This window comes from Montipora foliosa, chromosome 10, assembly GCF_036669935.1.
Source record: "Montipora foliosa isolate CH-2021 chromosome 10, ASM3666993v2, whole genome shotgun sequence".
NCBI lineage: Eukaryota > Metazoa > Cnidaria > Anthozoa > Scleractinia > Acroporidae > Montipora > Montipora foliosa.
The window spans coordinates 4,219,016-4,241,861 of record NC_090878.1 but is presented as its reverse complement, the minus strand read 5'-3'; the positions used below and the strand labels follow the sequence as shown (position 1 = coordinate 4,241,861).

The following is a 22,846-nucleotide window of genomic DNA, read 5'->3' as shown; positions in this document are numbered from 1 at the left end:
GTAAACCACATAACGTGACGGTCACGATTCGACTACTGAGGCTTCTCCAAGCTTTCTTTGTGCTGTCGCTAAAGCTGTTCGCAAAACTGCGACGATGGATGGCAAAATTTCGGTGGTAAAAAAAGAATTCAAGTCTTGGTGCCAACAAACCAGTAATTCTTAGCTTTGTCCTCTATTGCTGTCCGTTTCAGACACCAAGGATTCCTTAGAAAGAAACTCCTTGTTTTTTTCGTTTTCTCTTCTTTTTTTTACGACGCAAGCAGGCAATCTTGTTCTCGCAACTATAATTTCTTATGTTTTGCGATCGAAAACTTTTTGTGGTATAAAAAAAGAAAGACGAAACCAAACTACATTTTCAGCGTTTTCACAAGACACAAAACGCTGATTTATTGATAAGAGCAGTTTTCAATTGAGTGTCGTGACGCAAACAAAACCAAATCACAAAACATGCAGTTAGTCAAATGAACCAATCACAATTAAAAGTCAAATCCTTCCAGCCGGTCCTAAGCGCGGGAAAATGCGAACAGCATAGTAATCATGTGACACTGTGACGTAAGACGTCTAAGCCAACTACGAAGCGCAGCATTGCCAAAGCTACATGTAAGGAAATCGCGAAGCGGATTCGACACTCAACTGAAAGACGCATTTAGGAGTAAAAAAGCCCACGGGCATACTTTGGTCTCCTTAGCGTTCTCGATACATTTTGAGACTTCTTCTTCCGCTTTGATCAAAGCGTCATCAATGGCTTTCATCTGCAATGGAAAATTCACGTGAAAACGAAATGTTACCCTTCTCTCCAAATTTAGCAGTCCTATCAAAACAGAAATGTTATATATGACGCAAATTTGACAGAAGGTTGATATTTACAGCACTGAACGCTTGGATGTAGCTTTAGGTTTAGTGTTGTGCTGCATGCGGTGTGGAATCAATCTCTAAAATTTGTCATTAACTGGTTTAATAGGGTCAACTGATCAGCGATGAAATCAGAAGAAATGAAGCTTTCTAAGCTCAGTTGATACAAAAGTTAATTAAACACATGGTTATGGAGAATCTGATTTTGGAGAGGAACATAAAATATTATATAGAATCAAACGAAATAAGCTTAAATTAATTACAACAATTATATGGACCTTTTTCATAATGGCGGCCCGATAAAATATTCTTTTGTTTTAATGCTGATAAGCCTTTCTAGCCTCGTTGCAATGCGCAAAATTCAAAAGAATATGTTAACCAAAATGAGGCCAGTAGGTCCACTTAACATAAATACAATAGAATATAAAATCGGTCGCCATTTATGAAAGTGGTCTATGGTTCTTCAGGAGAGGAAAAAACAGAGAATCCTTAACCTTTGACTCCCAGGAGTGATGATCAGGTAAATTCTCCTCACAATTTCAATGAAATGTCATTCAGACAGGTATTGAGAACGAAGAATATGATTAGCTTCAGGTGTGATCTTGATGTGAAATTCTCATGACTACCCGACAAAGAAATCCATGGTACTAGTTAGGAGAATGAACGTTTCGATCGTGGGAATGAAGGGTACTGGTTTTCATCTGTGACGCAGGCATAAATACGAGACGAGCCAAGTTCGCAAACCTTGTGTCATCTTGACCATTTTGTTCCTTTTGTTAAAACAGAAGACACTAAGTCACAACAAGCTAATGCGCATGCGCATGTTGCCGGTGTTAATGCTAGCGTCGCTAATGACTGAAACCAGTCCTAAGTGACGTCACAGAGCAGAGTGGCGAGCCCATAGCCCGGGGAAGTTAACAAAAAGGACGAGTGTTCAGATCATTGCCCAACCTTCCAAGGTTGGTTAATAATGCTTACTTGCTGTTCAACAGAAGCCACTTCATTGTTCAGTTCCTCCATTTCTAACTTCATGGCTTCCACTTCCTGCAACGAAAACAAAACAAACAAATGCGCATCCGCTAGCTAAGTATCAGAAAAGACTTCCCTCCTTCTTTAATGAAATTTCATTGGAACGTTGTTATTCTCGCCACCTATTTGTTTGATATAATTGTTATGAGACAAGGAAAAAGCAAAATCTCGATCGAAATTTAAGCTCAACAAAGGTACAATAAAGAATGTTTTCATCGGATGGGTAACACCAAAACCAAACGAATACTTAAAAGCAATCACAAGATGTCAAGCGAAATAAAGGGCGAAATAAGTACATTGAAGAAAATGGGAAACTCCTTTTTCCAAAAAATTTACAAAAAAAAGAAAAAAAGGGATATTATATCAGGTCCCAAATAAAATTTGATCCCCTAGAGACTCTCGGAGCTTCCATGGAGCATTGCCCTCAAACGACATGGCTTGAAACACAGCTCTAACCCAAATAACGCAGTTTTAAGGCGGCTCAAGCAAGTTTCAACACTATCAAGAGACCTTGTTATTAGAAGGATTGACACTACCACACCTCATTACGAATCTTACATTGCTGTTAAGTGATAAAGTGTTGAAACTGGTTAGAACCACCTTAAATTGTTTACTGAGAGGAAATATTTCAGCTTATCACCTGTTGTTTAGTTTTCATAGTTTTGGTAGATTCCTCCGCCTTTTTCTTGATCTTGTTCAAATCTTCTTCAGCCTTTTTCAGTTCTTTCTCGTGATGAGCTTTAGCTTGCTGTAGTTAGAAATAAGAATAACTGAGAAAGTAAGGTTGAATTCAGGATTTTGGCAGTCCAAAATCTTGAATTCAGGATTGAATTCAGGATTTTGGAAGTCGTTACATGTAACTCTAACTCTAAGTCATAACTCTACTGAAATAACCCTATTGATAGTTAACCTCCCGTAGCCGTCGTCTTGGCTTAAACTCCCTGACAACGGGAATTGAGCAAATCTCAGGTTGTGTTGAGGACACGAGAACATGACAAAACATTTTAAATTTTATTCCCAAACAACCACACCGTTCATGCCAATTTTATTCCCGCAATGTTGATACACACTTTCTGTTCCGAACGACTTGGGGTTGTAACGAAATTATTACAATAACGGGAAATAGTATTTTTGTTCAACAAGAGGCACAACTCTATTCGAGACCACCACGCAAAATCAGAGGAAAAAATGATATCAGACCAACCTTCATTTTATTTTCAACATCATGGCATTTCTCAGTCGCGGCTGCAATTGTCTCTTTTGCTTTAGATATCAGCTCTTGTTGTTCCTCTAGAAAGGCAAAAAATACGTGCAGTTATCCTCATTGGCTAGGACAAGTACTTTTTTTAGTAGTAGCTGGTCTCTTCTCATTTCGCCAGGCCGAAGATGCTTACAGAGTCGAGTGAAAATGCTCTGTCATGTCGTACCGTACCACAGAGATGGACATTCAAGGCCGTAAAAACAGGGTTGTCTGTTGACCGGACAAAATCTTTGTTTCTTTAAAAGCTACAAAACTTTCTAGGCATACGAAGATTACAACAGAGAGACTTCTGGAGCTCGATATAAACCCCACAAAAATTCCGGCTTATTTGAGCTTGGATTGTAATTGTAATCAAGGGGAAAAAGTTGTGTGACTTAAGGCAGAAGGTTATCAAGGTATTTAAAGCAGTTTAGAGTTGTCCCTAGTGCTTTGAACCACTCTATCCTGGTATTCACGATTCCTCTGTCGTTCTGCAAAACTTCAATAGCCCGTTATTTCGGGTCTTTCTGCATGTACCGGAAAGCATTGTATTTTTGGTCACTTGGGACTAGTCTTTATTTGGAGTTGTTTTGTATTTTGTCTTTTGTTTCTTTTGTTTTACGTAAATTTCTGTGCGACGGTACCTGAAGAAGGAAGTGTTATTTCAACAGAGCCTCATTGAACAGTCTTTGTGTAGCGCTGGCTGAACGGTACTGTTCATAGTCGGCAAAAACATAGCCATGAATGCAAGAGGTAAGAAGAGAAGCATTTTTCTACTTTAGTAAATCACTCTTGAAAATTATGGTGATAAAATGACTGTTGACACCCGTTGTCTTAATTACACATGGTTTAAACTATATAACCGATCCTGTAACTTTTCAGTCCCGCCAGTGAAAGATCTTCCTTCCTCTGAGTCCGCTTCAACCCTGATTTAAGCCTCCACTTCTCTTCAATAGTGCGTGCTTTTACGGGATACAGACCTTGCTTGTGTCCGATATACAATTACTTACCAACTGTTTTCTGGAGAGCTTCAACTCCTTCCAGTTGGTGGTGGTGAGTGCTTTGTTTCAACCGAGCCTGCACAAGTTCTGCTTCGTGGACTTTCAGATCATATTGTTGTTTAACTTGACGAAACCTGACCAAAGACCAAAGAGGTACATCGTAAGGATGAGAAGTCGCGAGTTCGCCATGGAGAACGTGTTCAACTGTCTAAGTTGCACCTAATTGGTCGGGAAGCACACTTGAACTTAAGCCGCATGCACAAATGACATTCATGTTTCGAAATAGAATTATTAGGGACCTTAAGCAATGACGACGAGGACGGCTACGAGAACGCCACAAATTTGCATATTTAGTGAGCAAAACCAATCGCTTTGCACGCCCTGCACGTGCGTTTTACATTTTGATACATTTCTTTGCCGTTCTCGTCTTGACTACGACGTGAAATGATCAAATTTGAGGTCAAATTGGAGGACGAGAGCACATGACGATGAATTTTCAATTTTCTTTCTAAATATTTACACCGTTCTCATCAATTTTATTCTTGGATTGTGTATTCACACTTTCCAAACCGAGCAACATGGAGTAATCGCAAAATTATTACAGTGAAGGAAATATTATATTTTTAGACAACGTTCTCGTAGCCGTCGGCGTCGTACTTGCTTAAGGTCTCTATTATCTGTTGAGTACGCACGACGAATATAGAGCGCGCTATGACCATATTTGGACATTGTCACAATGTGTTGAATAAAAATATTTAACAATTATTGGATGAGGTTGAGCATGTTAGCGATAATTATCAAGGCCAAAGTTTGTGTTATCTGCTGAAGCCGAAGGCTGAGGCGGGTAACACAAACTGAGGACTTGATAATTATCGCTAACATGCGAAAACCGAATTCAATAATTGTTTTATTATGCATATTCCTGAGCTGAGCTCCGCCATGACAAAACTAATCAAACTGCTGGTTAGTGTGTTAGGTGACGTCACTTCTGCATGCATAAAACTATTGTCTGTAGGTATGACGTCAATTCTACATCTATAAAATCTATTGTTTGTAGGTATGACGTAAGAGAAACAGAGCAAGCAAGAATTAGCTTCGTGCTTATAGCAAAATCAAAATCGAGCTGGTGACACCAATGTATAATAAGCACTTAATGACTGGCCCCAAGGAAAACAGCGAGTTTTGTTTCCCCGAAACCCTCAATGTTCCCTGAGGCGAGGCCGAGGGAAACATTGAGGTCCAGGGGAAACAATTCGAGGATACCTAAACTTCGAGCCAGGATTCGAGCTAGGATCCGAGCCAGGATTCGAGCCAGGATCCGAGCCAGGATTCGAGCCAGGAACCGAGCTAGGATCCGAGCCAGGATTCGAGACCTAACCGAGACCTAACCGAGACCTAACCTAACCTAACCTAACCGAGACCTACCCTAACCCTAATTAGACCTAACTAGACCAGAACCAACGCAAATAGACCTAACCTAACCGATTCGAGACCTAACCTAACCGAGAGATTCGAGAATAAATAGCGGAGAAAGCTCATCTTAGCTCGAATCCTGGCTCGAATCCTGGCTTGGATCCTAGCTTGAATCCTGGCTCGAAGTTTAGGTATCCTCGAATTTACAACAATGAATTCTCTACATCTTGTGCCAGTCCAATTATAGCGTAGGATACTTTCTCTCATAGTTACTTGTACAACGACAATGACATTAAGTAATCGCCAAAAAACTACGCTAACGCAAAGTTTATATTAATATTCTGAATTAAGTATTCGCTGCCGAAGCTGATGTCGTTGCCAGTACTTTCTAAGATGTCAAACGTCCTTTTTTACAAAGGGCAGTTGCTTCTCGTAAGGGGATAGTCGTTGAACCTAATTTCGGAAGCCTGAAGCTTATGATTCTTACTTGTCGGCAACTTTTTTGCAACTTTCCAGCTCTTTGACCACGCCTTGCAGTTCAGCTCTCTTTTCTTGTAACATGGCTTGTGCCTCAGTCAATTCCTGCAACTTCACAAGGATGGATGAATGCGATGATCGAGCACCTGAAACGAACGATACACTAAGGATTGTTGAACTGTTTGCTTATAGTGGGGAAAAGTAACCCTCTAAAACAACGATCACATTGTGTTTACAGAGGCCATAGTGGTTGTAGCTCACAGTTAACCATTACTATTCCAGGTGGGTTACTTAAATTACACAGACTGTACTGTATGTAATAGGCCCGCAGAACAAAAAGATGGAAAATAAAAAAGAAAATGAACAAAATGAATTACAAAAAATCCTGGAGACGGATTATAAGAGTGACACACAGGGGGTTAAAGGAAGTTCTAAAGATATTTTACATTAGAACTTGAGTACATGTATGTATCAAGAATAGTTTCTCTTGACAGCCAAGGAAAATCAAAATCCCAGTGACTGCACTGTAACTGATATACAGTAGTTTCATTGGCAAGCGTCTTAATGAAAGAACCAAACATAACATGTACAAGCTACTTTTTCCCGTACATAACCTGTTGTCACAACAATTTCATGTTCACGATGAAATCTCTCTTAGGGAAAATACAGTGTTTTTGTCATGGTAGTGGCTAATAAATGCCTTGTTAGCCAAACAAACCAACAAACACTATACAGACAGCGTTTTGAAGCCACTTCAATAGGCCATTTCCGAGTTCATGTCTGCCTCCTCTTCCAAGCGAGTCTAAGTGCGAAGTTTTTCTACTGAATATTAGTTTTCATTCACATGTAAAGTAGAGCTTATTACCATTACAAAAACTTCGCACTTAGACTCGCTTTGAAGAGGAGGCAGACATGAACTCGGAAATGGCCTATTAGTTGGCGTTCTTACCTCCTGTAGCTGTACCCTGGGGATCAAAGAGATCCCCTCCTAATGTCACAGTTCTGGCTTGTACTTTAGGGTCATATGTGACCTGAAAATTAATTAAAATACTGGAATTAAAGTAATGAAGTGATAACTATTAAACTTAAATTTGGAAATACAACTGAAAGAAACAATTCGGAGAAACAAAGTCCCTCAGAGAACAAGATGAATCCACCTGAAATTCAATTTAGCATACATGTATTTATCGAAGTCTCTCAGTCCAAAATAACCAGCCAGCTTCCAAAGAAAGCAAATCTTGATTTTCATTACAGTCATCCCCATAGACCTATTCAGTCCTCCATTTGCCTTTTCTTAAGATACGGTTGTACAACGATTTTAAATTGACAGCAAAATGTTAAGCACCTTTTTGGCGTTGTCCATATTGTCGCAGACAAACGTTGTGCCAAACACATAAGCCATAGCTGCTCTAATTTCGTCATCGTAACCAACAAGGGAAAGAGCTAGATGGACATTGTCTTGACCAACCTGAATCGAAAAAAAAAGCCCTGAAGTGAATCTGTCACTATCATGACAATTACAGTGTACAGCTGTACTTTACAGAATCCTTAGCCCTTTTGATTCTGCAGCTGTTAGATTTTTTTTTTTTTGCCCCACCCTTGGTTATCAGTCCTTTCTTTTCACTGAACAATAATTTACAACATGTGAAAAATAAGAACTGAATAAGAATTTATGTGTAATGTATTACGTTAAGTACTATTACTTCGTTATTCAAAATTGCATTAAGCATTAATGATTCATGAACCTAACAGCCTATCAAGACACAGATAAAACCTCACGAATGAGCTTTAATAAACCTGATAAAACATTCCTCATTAGAGTTTTTTTCATAATTAACAATTAGATTATTCGCTCGACATTTCTATGAGGTGATAGTTGATGAGGCCGAAGGATTGAATTGCCATTTAAAATCTAAGTTGTGCGCGAGAGCACATCAGCTTTTTCAATAATTTCAACTTTTTTGAAAGTCAAGAAACTATAAATGTCCTTCGTTTAGACTTCTCAGAAATCTAATTACCCATTTGCATCCAATTTTCCTCCAAAACTTTGGAAAAACGAAAAAAACATCCTTATTTCCAAGACGACCTCCAGCCACTGCACACTAATGGCTGATAGTGTTCGATGGCTCAGCCAATCAGATTACAGCATTTGCATTAGTATACTAGTAGAATTCTACTAATAAAGAATAGTAATAAGGACAGGCTTGTTTTCTTTTTTATGCTGATCCTCTGAGAATTTGAAACAATAAAACACTGCTTCTCATTTTTTATACATAACGTTTCCAAAGAAACTGTAGTGATGTGTTGGTGGGTGTATGCTAGTGATAGAGACCTTAAAAAATAATTAACTTAAGCACATTACCGTCGTTATGCACATAACTCACCAAGCTCTCAGCTCTTTTGACAACATCATCTGAAAGTGTCCGCGCAGCAATTTTATTCAATGGAATGAAGGTGTAGCGGCGCTTGAGCTTTCCATTGCTTATTAACTTCTTACCAGTGACCTCTGTGTCCACCACAACATTGTACAACTGGAAAAGTACATAAAAAACAATGATTATTGTCCACCTTGTACATAAAATACACAGACAAGTCTTTGAAGTTTAATACCTTCCCCCCTGCAGTGACTTCAAGACCAGTGGCAGTTGAAACATCCTTGACTTGGATTAGCTGAGCAACAAGACCTTTAACCTACAAAATGGGATAAATAAAACCATCTCTCATCACACCTGCACTAAGTAATTCCCTACATATACAAAAACCGACTACAAAATTACATGTGTCAACTCACCTTACTCCTATCGAAGTTTGCCTCTGGATCTTTGTATTCAAACTGGAGATTTGGAAATCTAAAACAGCGTACATGTACAAAATATAATCATCCTTGTTAATTATAAGTGTGACTCTGATAACCGGCAAGATTAGTGTACACAAATCTTGCTTGCTTGGGACTACAGGCCTGTATGGCCTACACCTGCTCTGTCCTATAATAAATCTCCTCCATTATGCTGTAACCAATAATCCTCAAATGAAATTAGCACAAAGTCCAAGACTGCTGGACATTTGCGCCCAAATGAAGACGGCAATCATTATCCAGTCATTCTGACCACATTTCATTTGGACAGTAACCCAAACAGCTCAAATGACACCTGCAAATCTTCACATCAGTACATGTGGGAACTAATTTGCAGTGGTAGCCATTGGGGTTTGTAATGTACTTGTAACACTCCAAAGGACCAAAACTAATTCTTGTGCAGGGATAAGAATATTTTGGTGAACACATGTATCAATTCTTTGATTGCATTCACGTGACAACATGGCCATGGTGGTGCCAAAAGTTTAGCCCAAGTTTTGCATAATAATAGAGTCAAATTCCCAAAAGACTTTCTGGCCAGTGTTCTTAATTTCCACCAACATAGCCGCCGTGACTCCAGGTGCAATCAAAGAATTTTTTGTAATTTTTTAAATAGAGCGGTTTTCAATTTAAGTGTCGAAAGTAATTAGCAAATTGCTTTAGTTTTGCATTACTTCACTCAGTGATTGTTCAAAGTTCTTGCACCACTTTTTCAACCAAACAGAAGTGAAACCAAAACCAATTTTTGTGTTTCATACGCGCACATTTTCTCGCGCTTTGCGTCGACTATATGTGTAATTACTTCAAGTTTTGATTCGTTTACTGGATTGCCTCCGTCCTTTTTGATTGGCCAAAGCAATTACTTTGGTTTTGGTTTTACGACACTCGATTGAAACTTGCTCTAATTATTGTACTATTACTTAAACTGTAGGCAGCTATTGTAGTTTTGAAAGGTACTCAATCTTTGGCTGACTACAGTGTAAGATAGAGCATCTTATCACGCAAATGCCATCCAGCTTAAAGATGTGGAAATTATTGTCCATGAATATATAATCTTGATTCCTAAAGCCCAGGTAATGAAAATTTGGCTTTTCTTAATGATTGATTGGAAAATGTAAGCACACATGAATGTCCATTACTTATTACATGTAAGATCATTCACACTTTTGGGATTCTTGCTATGATCACGAAATTCATCACATACTTTGCTTCAAGAGTTTCCACTTTAGTCCTCAGTTCCGACACCTCAGCTTCTAATTGTCTCCTGCAATAATAACAAATTGCCACGTTTACAGAAAACACACTCTTGTCAGAAACAATACTACCGATTGAAACTTGCCCCAAAGCTATCAATAAGATGACAATAGAAATCATCCAAACATCCCTGTCATCGTATTCACTGTAAGTACCTTTCAGCTGTAAGTTTTTCTTCTTTTCCTTCCTCATAATTAAGTTTCTTCAATTCACCCTGAGGAGAAAGTTCAATTAACATAAATTACAAAATTAATTATAGAATGACCTAACACTAGATCAAAAGATAAAATGATAATGAGCTCCTTTTCTGCCTTTAGATGGGTTATTGACCAAGTGTGAGGTCAAGATGGCTGGAAATTGGCCAAGTTCTTTTTTTTGCGTGTTTATGGACCGAGAAGAAGTCAAGGTCCATAAGCACGCAAAAAAAGAACAAGGCCAATATCCAGCCATCTAGACCGAACAAGCTTGGTCAATAAAGGATTTATTATGACTTTAACGCCCACGTCGCCAGTGGAGGGTAGGTGCCCAGGAAGCCTGGGGGCTGCAACCGCAGTCACATCCCCAAGGCGCTAGAACACCCGACTGGCCTGCCCAACCCGCAACCAAGCCACGAGCCCCCCGCGCCAGGCCCCCCTAAGGCACCCGTCACACTTGAGCCAGATAGCTCAGTGGAATAATAATAATAATAATAACACACAAAAAAAAAAGAGCACAAAAAAAAAAGAAAGGGGGGGAGAGGGAGGGAACGCAGAGAACCACTAAACTCCTAAACCGACTCACAACGCCACGCCAACAGAGCAACAAACACGCTGCAAGCACATTGGACAACGCATGCACTACGCAGGAATACCGCTGAACCATGTCAGCCCCAGGGCTCCCCCAACCTAAAGAGTGCTGCAAACGCTACAAAAACGCATAACAACGCTAACAAACGCCTGCAAAACGCTACTGACCGGACTAGCTCCCGGTCGTGAACCATGTAACTATAACAAACGCTACAGAACGCACCAAAACGCTGAACAACGCTAACAGACGGCCAAGACACTAACAACCGCCTGCAAAACACTACTGATCAGACTAGCTCCTAGTCGTTAACTATGTTAAATTTTATTTAACTATATTAAAATACCAAAAAATGATCTTTGATCTTGTGGGGACCAAGCAAGAAATCCCAAGCGGGCAGTATCGCTCCATCTTGCCCGCTGACGTAGCTAATCATAGCGCCTGATTTTGTTCATCTTGCCCACTCACAGAGCTAGTCATAATATAATTTAAAGTTACATAAAATCATCAGTGATTCAACCAACGTACCTCAAGTTTGGCTTTACTCTTTTCAATTGTATCAAAGATATCCTTGTCCTTCTTGTAACTTTTCTCTGTGTTTTTCAGTTCAGACTGTTTTTTCTTTAGTTCTGACTGTGCATGTTTTAATCTAAAAGAACAAGTGTTGCAAAGGTACCCCAAGTTGTGATCTGGTTCATCTCATTGTCTAAACAAGCCCTGTAGAATACTGTTTATGTATCTAATCAACAAATGAAATGATAAATGAAAGGAAACCCTTTCACCCCTAAACCGGCCATACTTACTATTTTACTGTGTCTAACGCCAGACGATTTTACTTGTCAGTGGGGAACCCCCAGGAGTCAATGGGTTAAACTGTGCATGTGAAATCAAGTGAAGCTATGATCCTCGCAGTTATGAGCCCAATTTTAGCAATTGCGTAGAGATAAGCTTGAAAAATTCAGGACTTGTGGTCACAGGCTCAAACCCTGTTGAAGTCCTGAATTTTTTGGGCTTCTCTATACAATTGCTAAAATTGCATTCTTGACCATTATATTCGTATCAAGGTGCAGGGATGGTGCAGTGGTGAGAGCATTCACCTCCCACCAATGTGGCCCGAGTTTGATTTTCAGACTTAGCGTCACACAATATGCATATGTGGGTTCAGTTTGTTGGTTCTCTACTCTGCTCTGAGAGGTTTTTCACTGGGTACTCCAGTTTTCCCCTTTCTTCAAAAACCATCCTATGATTTCATGTGTTGATATTATTATTTGATTTCAATTTATAGTGTCCCCGATTAGTGCTCCAGCACTAGAAGATTACATGAAAACAATGATGTCTACATCATCAGCACTACTTACTTCATTTGAGCCTGCTTGGATTCAGTCTCAGCAGTGCTTATTTCATTCTTACAACCTGCAAATAAAAAATACATACATGTACACAAAGGTGTATAAAAGAGGGATCTTTAAGAGGTTGCAGCAATTGTCCTTTTCCATTTGACAATTACTTGTACATTTGTATAATAATTACATATTTTCAGCATAACAAAACCAACATGCCAATTTGAGTTTTTTTTTTTTTTAATTAAAGCAATATTGCTGAGACAACACTCAACACACTTTTGTGTCACATACTGTAATAATACAGTACATGTACATGCATACTGTGACATCATGTTTTCCCTTAATCTTTTTGGTAGCACATTTCCCACCTGGGGCCGGTTGCTCGAAACCTGGTTTGCGCTAACCGTTGGTTGAGAGGTGTCAAAACCTACAGGTTTCCAAGGTATTCAACGCTGGTTAGCGCTAACCATGCTTTGAACAACCAGGGCCACGTCATTATGCATATGGTTGGTCATTGTCCAATCAATGGTAGTTATTTCAAGCACAGTGTGTAATAATATTGAATAAGAATGTTTTGTCAACTCACTCATGATCTGGTCTGCAAGAGTCTTACCCTCCCCTCCTTCATTGCTTGATAATCCCGCAGATACTGCATGAAAGTGATCTTGAGCTGCTTTCACTGCATTAGTGTCTTCTTGGCTTTTCTCTTCAAGCTTCACAAGAAGGTCACTCAACTTTTTGAGCTCTTTTTCCTTATTCTGGAGTTGAGATTGATCCTTGAAAAAAAAAAAAGCCCAAGAAATTAAAGAAAGAAGAAGAAACGCAGAAACGTCCTCTGTAGCTCTTACAGAAGACATTGCCATCATCAGTAGCCTGGATTGCCTGGCAGCAAGGTGCATAAAGTTAATTTTTCTTTCTTGAAAGAAAAAAACGGAAAGGAACTCATTAAGTGTCTAGTAGTTATAGTGCTGGAGCACTATTTGGGGACACTGTAAACTGAAATCAACAATTAAGGCAATTCAAGTAAAATGTTGGTTTTGAGGAGACTCCTCCATGTTAAGGCATGGTTCACTTGGTTATATTACAATTTCAAACATAGGCACACATTGCGTACATGTGGTAGTGCAGTAACACAGCACTTTATTCCATATTGTTAGCTGAGCTGCATTAATAAAAGGGAATCGAGAAACATTGGCTTCCAGACTGACATGCTGATCATTTTCAAGTTCGCTTACAACTTATCTTTCACCACAAGTTTAAGCGTGCACTCTGAGCATCTGACAGCTTTCTACTACAAAAGTTCACTCAAGTTAAACCTTATCCAGCGGGGTTAGTATCTGGATGGGTGACCTTTTAAAAATATACAACTTTGTAAAAGAAACAGTCATTACATGTATATAGGACCAAAAATTATATTTTAATGCTCAAAAATGTGAACTAAGCAAGGTGCAGATTTTGTTAGCCTGCTTTATGCAAAACAAAATCAATATTGATGCAAAAGTAAATAAATATTGATACACAGTTTTTAGGAAGAGCAGAAGGAAGTTTTCAGGACGGTTGATCAGGAATAAAATATTTTTGCCATCAGCATCAAAATTTGCGACGTGAAAACAACATTAATTTTGAACTGAGAATAAAAAAAGTTACCATCAGCGAAAAATATTTTGGGAGATTTTTGCTGCGTTCAATTTTTCTATTGTACTTTTGCCTGCACAACTAAATTGCAAAACCGAAAGTGGCCAATTTTGGGGCTCATTTTGTTGAAACTCAAGCACACTTCATGCTTCTAACAGACCTGTTTATTTGTGACCATCCACGGGAAAACCAACGAAAAGGTGATGACACGGGCACGCGTGCATGACACGGCACGCTGAGCGTGACATACAACACGCCATATGCGCATATTTAATGAGTAGCACAATAGATGTCACGGTGGCTTTTGTTGTGCACACTGAGACACTCCAAACCTTTTGTTTAGCGTGGCGTGTTGCGTGTCAGATGCGTGCCAAAACAGGCACCGTAAAATTGCAAAAGTAATGCAAACGAAATTCGTCGAAATTTGTCCTTTGTTCTCACGAATTTTCCACGAAAAGTCATCGAATTTTCGAACGATTTTTCGTAGGGTTTGAAGCGAAAAATTCACGATCTTTCTCGAAAATTCGAGATAGCGAAATTCGAAGTAGCGAATTTTTGAGGTAACCAAATGAAAATTCGAGATAACAAAATTTGAAGCAGCGAATTTTTGTGACATGAATCGGCAGCCACCATCAACAACATCGCTGAACAAGCGTATGTACGCGTAAATAAACGCGTTAAGGTTAGCGTAAATAAAGTCGTATCGAAAATAGATTCAATGATCCGACAGTTTAATCGGCTATTTCCAAGGAAAAAAAAAAGATTGCCCCACACAACAAAAACTGCGATTGCTTCACGAAAAGAGTTTGTTGTAGAGCTTACACACTGTGAAATGACGGCAGAAAAGAATCATTGCGGCAAATTCAAACTTGGCAAATTTTTGTCCAGAAAATACGTGGAATGTTCGAGAACAGTAAATAAAGAGCGAAATTTCGCTCAATTTTTTTAGGTCATTTATCGAACAGAGCGATTTTTTTTTTGATTTTTTCGAAGTCAATTTTCATTCCGAGGGAATTTTCGTTCAAGAATTCGGTGTAGTTGGAAACACTAGACCTTGAGAATTATCATGACTTTTCCTTTGAAAATTCGCTTCCATCGAAAATTCGATATTTTTTCGTCGAAAAGCCAGGAAAAGCCGCGAATTTCGGCGAAATACGTTTGCATTACTTTCGCACAATACTGTATTCTGCGGGATTTTTCAGCTATTTCCGCAGGTAAGTCGGCCCTCACTCGGCTTTGGGAGTAGCGTGTTTATATACTTGGTTTTTTAGCAAGTGTTTTGGCGCAGCTATCGTGCAATTTCACTCACTCCGTGTCTTTTTACGCGGTGCTCGATTTTACTTTTGCTGACATGCTCTTTTGTTTGGTATAACACGCTCTATTGTTTACAACTTGTAGTATCAGACACAAGAAAATTTTAATGAGGCGTGCATTCCGACACAGCACTCCCGTGTTAAAGAAAATTTCTTTTGTCTAGCGTGCTAAAATAGCGTGCCCGTGTCATCACCTTTTTGTTGGTTTTCCCGTGGACGGTCACATTTTCGTGACTTATGCACGCATTGCGGGCCTACTGGCACCACGGACACTCTAACTTACATGTACACTCTTACAACCCCGTGACATAGTGTGTAGTACCGGTACACTTACAGTGCACGACTACAAAAAGGAAGCTGTAGTTCAATCTTATTAAAACTTGGTATGTATCCTATTGCATAGATTGTTCACAACATTCAAATTCAGGTCACGTGACTTGTAGTTGGATGCCAAGGAACATCCCTTCACAATGGGGAGTACTAAATGAAATTTCAGCTGCTTTGTTTTGGTAGTAATCTCTTACTATTTGGACACTACATGCATAAACTACGAATTACAGGTCCATTACAATTATTTGTCACATAATTAACTAAACGGAAATAGGTCACGTGACTTCAGAAAAAGCAGTATTTCTCCTCATTTAAATTACAAATGTCACCATACAAAGCAGAACATAAAATGATTCACATAAATTATTTCTGCTTATTTATTTGTTGCCAAATAATTATTAAGGTTTTCAAAAATATGAGGCAGAACTTCCCCCCATTTTAGAAAACTCAATTTTCCAATGTCACAGGGCATTTGGTACTGACAAGCATTGTCATTTGACAAACACGGTCATATGAAAAAAACTTGTCAGTGATCAATAAATTGAACAACACAATAATTTTTTTAACTCATTAAAAGTTAGAATACTGTAGGTGTTCCTAAATTCCCTGCGGAGTGTCCTTTATGGTGGCTCAGTCACACCTTAACTAGCCTGAGGAAGAAAAAACCAGAGGCTACCCAGAGACAAACCCCTTCTGGCCGATATAATGCACCCTATGATTGGCTAATAGCAGCTAAGCACTAGGGCATTATTCTCCTATAATGCCCACGGGCCAATTATGGACTATGCAAATTTATATCATTAGTATTATTTTTCTTCATTAGAACCATTCTGTCAGCCATATAATAAACAACTTAATAACCTTGGCTGTTCCGTTGTTACAGCAAAATCTCCAACCTGCTGTAATCTCATTTACTGTAATGACCTCACTCTCAGTTATTATGTACCATAGTTATTAAATACTTCAATTTTGGGAGAAACAGTGAGTGGGTTATTTGCATCTCACACACTGAAAAATGAACATCACCACTTCACTTACATCATGTATGTTCTTCTCCAGTGTCCTTTTGTTTTTCTTCTCAGCTGCCAATGACTCTTTCGCATGTTTTAGATCAGAGTTTGCTTTAACATCAATCTGCCCAAAATAAATAGAAATGACATAGCATGGCCTAAGCAGTACACCATCCTGGCTCTAAATACATGTACATGTATCATCTTGTAGATAATTTAAGCACATTAACAGTGACAACAATTTACCTTGGAAAGACTGTCAAACTTTTTCTCCAACCTTGCTATTGTTTCTCCTGATTCCTGATTGAGACAAGTGATGCAACAGAAGAACAATTTTATACATGTAAGTGTAATAACAACAACACAATAGTAATAATAACAATGATGATGATGGTTCAACTAAGGAATCTGAACAACCTTGCACACATACATACATGTATGGTCAGCAAGCTCTACTTATAGAGGATGTTTGCCGCGTTTCCATAGCCTCATCTAAACACGAGGGTGAGTCGGGAGAATTTTCCGACAGCTATGCAAACGTTGAGGGTTTGCATAACTGTCAAAAATTCTCCCAACTTCCCTGAGTGTTTAGATGAAGCTTGGAAACAGTGCATGGAAAAAAGTCCTCTATTGCTTTTATAAAAACATGCCTCAAAGATAATTCAACAAATGAAGGAAAATGCTGGTTTTTTACTTCTTGATTGAAACAGATTTTCTTGATACATGCTCATATTTCCTACCATCCAATCAAAACGTGCGTCTGACGATACATAACCAATCAAGATTCGTGTGATGTCACAGCTGTGTCTCCATACTCTCATCTACATGTAAGCACAGCTATTGACCAATGAGAGTGTGCATACTATCCTAATTATTTTAAAAAAGAGAGTATCAATGAAGTCACTAAAAAGCTTGTAACGCAATGCGTAGAAAAGTACGTAGCACACTTACATGTACATGTACATGTAAAACCCTATGATGCTGAGAGCTAATGACAAACCCTGGCACACACAAGAAAGGAAATTAACCCTAACGGTTATTGGAATTTCAAATGTCTCTCAAGACCTCTGGATAATCAAAGTTCACTCATCTGTAACTTACGAGGCTCTTTTTCTTCTCTAATTCAGCAATTACAGTACTGAGTTCCTTCATCTTTCCTTCAATCTGGATAATTGAGATGTGGAAAAATAGTTCTCTTTAATAACGACCAAAGGACTGATGACCATGACTGTGCAAATTATGCACAATGCATTAATATAAGCTTCGCAGGTACATGTACTGTACAGTTCTGAAATTTGCCATCAATAGTACAATCTTCAGGACCACGCTTTAATTTTGTCAAGCGCTGGAGAGAGAAGGACAAGTTTTGTTCCAGCCTACATGTACATGTACATTACAGCCTCAACAACTTTTTTTTTTCATAATTATTTTCCAAAACTAAATTTGGGTGGATGTCAATCGCATGTTTCCATGACAATTGCCCTGTTTACTTGGCAGCAGTTGAATTCCTTATGGAAACATTTGATTGACGTCCACCCAAATTTAGTTTTGAAAAATGAAAAAAAGTTGTTATGGGGCGAATGTAATACTATCAGCTTAACGTCAATGTCCAATGTGACACTATTATCCCAGCTGAGGCAGTGATTGGATACAAAGCAAGCATTATTACTGTATTTCATTTATTTTATAATAATATTATTGTTCTGTTGGTCAGGCTCGAGTTCGGCCTAGTGAGGTGTTATACAAAAATTTAATTAGAAGAAAGGTACACTACATACATACATTCGTGCAGGGCTTTTAAACCTCATTTGACTCCTCAGAGTGAGACTTTATAGATTTTGGAAAGGAAGGGGGGGGGGGGGGGGGGGGGGAGTTCAGGAGTCAATGGGTTAACAACATCTACATCTAGTAGAGACTATGCACCCTTTAACCCATTGACTCCTTGGAGTGAGATTACTCTGTCTAATGCCAGACGATTTTACTCATCAATGGGGATTGGGGGAGGAAGGGAGGGGGGAAGGGAGGGGGGGGGAAGGAGGGGGGGGGAGGGAGGGGGGGTGGCCAGTTCAGGAGTCAACGGGTTAATAAATAATTAATTTTATTTTGAAGTTGATAGCCAGATTGAGTAGAGTAACCAACGCTACATGTATGAACGAGAGGCTTAACAACCCTTTTCTCTTGGGTTGTTTCAGGGCATGCCATTTTTAGAAGAACACTCCCAAATGTCACATTTCAAATTTAAAGCAAAATTGATGATTGTTTAGAAACGTTCATGTTGTCACTGTCCAAATGAGTTTTAATTAATCTTAGGTTTGAAATGATCTGTCTTTAATTTTTTAACTAGAAAAAGTAGCTGACTTCTCTGAGTAAAGTAGCCAATGCTTTTCGTCATCTGTCGCTACAGTGTATACTTATTGGTTATGTAAATGTTAGTTAATAATTTTTCTTTGCAGTTACCTCCTCATATCTTTCCTGTAGCTTTTTTATGCTATCATTCATCTCTTCCAGCTCCGTTGCAGACCTTTTCTGCACCTCCTAAAATTAAATTAAACTCATGTAGCCAATTAATTAGCAGTGTAAGCTTGTGGACATTGAGTGTCAAAACTCCTCTTTGCAAAACGAATCCAAGAAATGTCAGAAGAGACGATTTGTCATTAGAGCATGTACACTGCACTTACAGCTGTAGTACAAGTATAGCACGTTGAAGAGCAACGTGACAGACTTCAAAAGGAGCCCCTAATTGGGTCCCTCTAACTCTTTTTGCACTGCCTGAACATTAGGGGGCTCATTGCTGGATGTATTGGGGGTAAGAATGGGGCAATAATTTGCCAGCCACAGACTAATGTCCTGGCTAAAGGAATTAAATGTAGCGATAAAATCACAGGTCATTGGACTTGAACTTCCCATGCACAAAATTAAACTATTTCCTACTGCATTGCAGCAGTTACTGAAGATAGAACACAGATGATTTTAATGCAAATCCATTGGTCTACAGACAATTTGATGTTTATTTTCTATTCAATTAACAATCAATACTAAAAAAGGAACAAGGTACTAGTACAAATGTATCTTGGGTCATTTCTTCAAGTGAACTTGCTTCACTATGTGAGACAATGAATTTCTCCAAATACATGTGGACAACCAAGTGAAACAAAAATACAGTACATGATCAACAAGGCAGCAACTTGCAGCGACAGGTTTGGTTAAAATACACTGCTTAGCTTTGCTTTGTAAAAATCTAATTGTCACTTATTTGCAGCGCATTCTTTTACTGTTATGAAAAAAAAGTAATTGCAAGAAGTCATTGGGTTATTACCTCAGCCATCACAAACTGGTAAGCTACGTACAAGCGAGAAAGATGTTCAACTTCTCTCATGACCTTCTGGTATTCAAGGTAAGAAGCTCTTTCCTGTAATAATGAAAGTTCTTTGTTATAAATCCCCATTTTTTAAGGTTGGCACCAATGATTGGATATACAGTACCACTCAAAAGTACATGTAAGTTACCAGTCTTGTCTTGTTTCTCACGAGACGAGTCTCATCTCTAGAGACAAGACACTTGTCTAGAGCTAGAGAGGAGACTCTTGTCTCGCGAGAATCACTGAAGGGGCAAGATTGGCATAAATTTTAATAGAAGTCCAACAGCCACACAAATGCTCACAAATTTAAACAACAAAACGACACTCTTGTAGAGTGTGAAACAAGAATCAAAATTACGGTACAAAACTGTTAAAACTGAAAAGGAAATCATGTCAATTGAGTAACGTTTTATGTTTTTACTGTTGTGGCGTTGTAAACAGATCTCTGTGAAATTCTAGAATTATCAAACCTCTAAGTCACTGTATGAAATACAGGGAAATTCGGATAGTTTGTGATTTTGCTATGATTTGATTGAATTAATACTAAAAAAATAGCAATCTAATAAGCAAAAATGCAGGACAAAAATTCTGACGTACAAAGATCTGAAAGAATAGTTCTAACATACATGTAACAGACACCTAAATATTAATAATATCCCACACTCCATAAACAAGGGCCAGGCACACACAAGCATCAGACTGTCATTTGCTGTTTCACAACACACGACCATGCTTTACCCTGCATGTAAATCTTTCTGTTGAAGGGTGGAGGGCTTTTATGTTCCATAAAGTTGACTTGTTCATTTCAACCACAGAATTTTTTAATTATTAACAGCTACTCTAATGTTATTGGTCAATACCACATCAAATACCTCTTTAAGCTTTGTAAGAGTGGGAGTTATTTCCTCAGCTAGAATCTGTTATGAAAAAGAAGCAAAACAGAAAAAAATAATGACAAAATTCATCCGAGGCCTGCCATATGAAAAATTATTCCTCTGTCATGATTGGCATTTTAATTTTCTTTAGTTACCATTTCAATCTCTTGCAGTTTGAAGTCTTTTTTCTCAATGGTACGTTGTGCAGACTGTTTTTTACTTTCATACATTCGCGTACCTGCTGCTTCTTCAATCATGGACAAAATCTAAAAGCATTCAATGAACTTCATGTTACTTGAGTACAAAACAATTTTTACCATTAACTTTGTTGAAGTATGTGTACAGTGTGAAGGATGTTAATACATGGCACCTACATGTAAATGTACGGTGTATGACATGCTTCTAAACATTCATTTACTAAGGAATTTAAGAGTAACCACCTTTCTTACAATACATGTACTTGCATCAGAATGCCACCTTGCGATGGGTCTGTTCTACATGTACATGTACATGTAACAGTAAGTACATCTACCTGAACATAGTTTAAAATGCTCAGTTCCCGTCTCAGTTTCAGTCTCATCTACGTGTAATGCAGTGGTAAAGCACACCAATAATTAACTTACCGATACATGTAACACGCACAATGTTGGTTTGACAGTCACTGATTACTTAAAAAATTTACAACATTTCAACCAAACAAAAAGTTTAGAAATTATAAGAGACCTTCAGAATCATTTTTAGTAGAGAGCATGATTGTACTGTGCATGCTACCACCGTATCATGACCTGAGTTAATGTTCAACTAAAAATAAATTATTTCTCTTGACTTGATATGCACCTCAGGAGGCTTCATGTTGAGCACTTTGGTGATCCTTCCCTGAAAGGACACAAAAAAACAAAAACAGTTACTCTGAAAGATGCTTTTAATAATGACAATCTGGAAGGAAACTTATATTAAGTTCTACCAGTTACCGGTAACACATGTAACATCTCTGCCATCACCCTGTCTGACAATTAATAATACATGTAATACTCAGACCAACCTGCATAATAAGAAAGTGAGGGTTGTTTACATTAAGCTGAACAGAACGGAACAAGTCTTGGACTCTTGTGTTGTTTGCATTGCATCCATTAATTAGGTACTTGTTCCTACCACCAATTACTACCTGGAGTAAAACAAATGCACCTTGTTACATGTAATTCTATTAGAAACCATAATTTCATGAATAGAAAGATAACAATACAAACTCAAGTATAATTTAAACAAATGAAACCTTGATACCACATTGTAAAACTGTAGGGGAAAAGAATAAAATTATGCAGAACATGCTTGTACAAGTACATGAATGAGTATCACACAGAATCTAACAGCTGTCAAACTTACCAGTAATGCCAATTATTTGTGTAATTACAGGTATTACACATGTAAAACATATTGGAGAGTACATGTACAGTATGTTTTGTAATAGAATACGAGGAAGCGAAGGAAATTACAGCATCTTAGAGATCATCCAGTTACATGTAAATCCAGCTACTATGATCTGTTTTCTCAGATTAAGAAATCCTTTCCCCATTAATTCACCTAACACTTCTTCATAATCTCTAGGGAATGTTAAGTGTATTAGCCCACACACTATTTGCAAAGAGTTAATTAAGCACACAGTTCCTGGTTTTGCAGTCTGGCAAAGGGTACCAATGTAAGTACGAACTTTCTTGGGGAAGAGGAGGAAAGCGACAGAGGTATAGGGATGGAAGTAGAGAAGGACCAACAGGGTTCTTGCTAAGTTCTTGCACAGGAGGTAAAAAACCAAAAATAGCAGGTAACTTTGTTACCTACCCCTGTATGGGCTAGCGAGCTCAAGTCTTAACTTGACGTTCGTATCGATCGCTGTCGCGTGTCAGCGGCTGCTAAATTAATTTAATACTCAGCAAAAGGAAAGTAGGTTATGCTATTTCATTGACTTTCACTCACCACCGCTTTTCTGACCCTTTGGTTGAAAATTAAACTCCGAAAGACCTTTCTGTCGTTTTCCACGCGTGGATGCTATGTTGTAAACGTTTAATAATGGTTATGCAGGTT

General features: G+C 38.5%; 1 protein-coding gene across 2 annotated transcripts in view; it reads right to left on the bottom strand.

Moving 5' to 3' along the window:
- LOC137973231 (structural maintenance of chromosomes protein 2-like) overlaps positions 1 to 22,846 on the bottom strand; it is a 31,791-nt gene that overhangs the window by 6,708 nt on the left and 2,237 nt on the right. The window contains exons 3-27 of one of the 2 annotated variants that reach the window (XM_068820004.1): positions 21,810 to 21,932; positions 21,605 to 21,643; positions 20,923 to 21,033; positions 20,765 to 20,809; positions 19,851 to 19,943; positions 18,992 to 19,069; positions 17,636 to 17,698; positions 16,781 to 16,834; positions 16,563 to 16,658; positions 12,833 to 13,022; positions 12,262 to 12,316; positions 11,432 to 11,552; positions 10,276 to 10,334; positions 10,071 to 10,130; positions 8,804 to 8,861; positions 8,623 to 8,703; positions 8,397 to 8,543; positions 7,358 to 7,480; positions 6,962 to 7,043; positions 6,023 to 6,158; positions 4,132 to 4,256; positions 3,086 to 3,171; positions 2,522 to 2,629; positions 1,831 to 1,896; positions 675 to 752 (exon numbers count right to left, since the gene is read on the bottom strand). In XM_068820004.1, coding sequence (XP_068676105.1) covers positions 675 to 752; positions 1,831 to 1,896; positions 2,522 to 2,629; positions 3,086 to 3,171; positions 4,132 to 4,256; positions 6,023 to 6,158; positions 6,962 to 7,043; positions 7,358 to 7,480; positions 8,397 to 8,543; positions 8,623 to 8,703; positions 8,804 to 8,861; positions 10,071 to 10,130; positions 10,276 to 10,334; positions 11,432 to 11,552; positions 12,262 to 12,316; positions 12,833 to 13,022; positions 16,563 to 16,658; positions 16,781 to 16,834; positions 17,636 to 17,698; positions 18,992 to 19,069; positions 19,851 to 19,943; positions 20,765 to 20,809; positions 20,923 to 21,033; positions 21,605 to 21,643; positions 21,810 to 21,932 — 2,277 coding nt within the window. The remainder of the gene's footprint in view (positions 1 to 674; positions 753 to 1,830; positions 1,897 to 2,521; positions 2,630 to 3,085; positions 3,172 to 4,131; positions 4,257 to 6,022; positions 6,159 to 6,961; positions 7,044 to 7,357; positions 7,481 to 8,396; positions 8,544 to 8,622; positions 8,704 to 8,803; positions 8,862 to 10,070; positions 10,131 to 10,275; positions 10,335 to 11,431; positions 11,553 to 12,261; positions 12,317 to 12,832; positions 13,023 to 16,562; positions 16,659 to 16,780; positions 16,835 to 17,635; positions 17,699 to 18,991; positions 19,070 to 19,850; positions 19,944 to 20,764; positions 20,810 to 20,922; positions 21,034 to 21,604; positions 21,644 to 21,809; positions 21,933 to 22,846) is intronic. The other variant, XM_068820005.1, reaches the window with a different exon arrangement.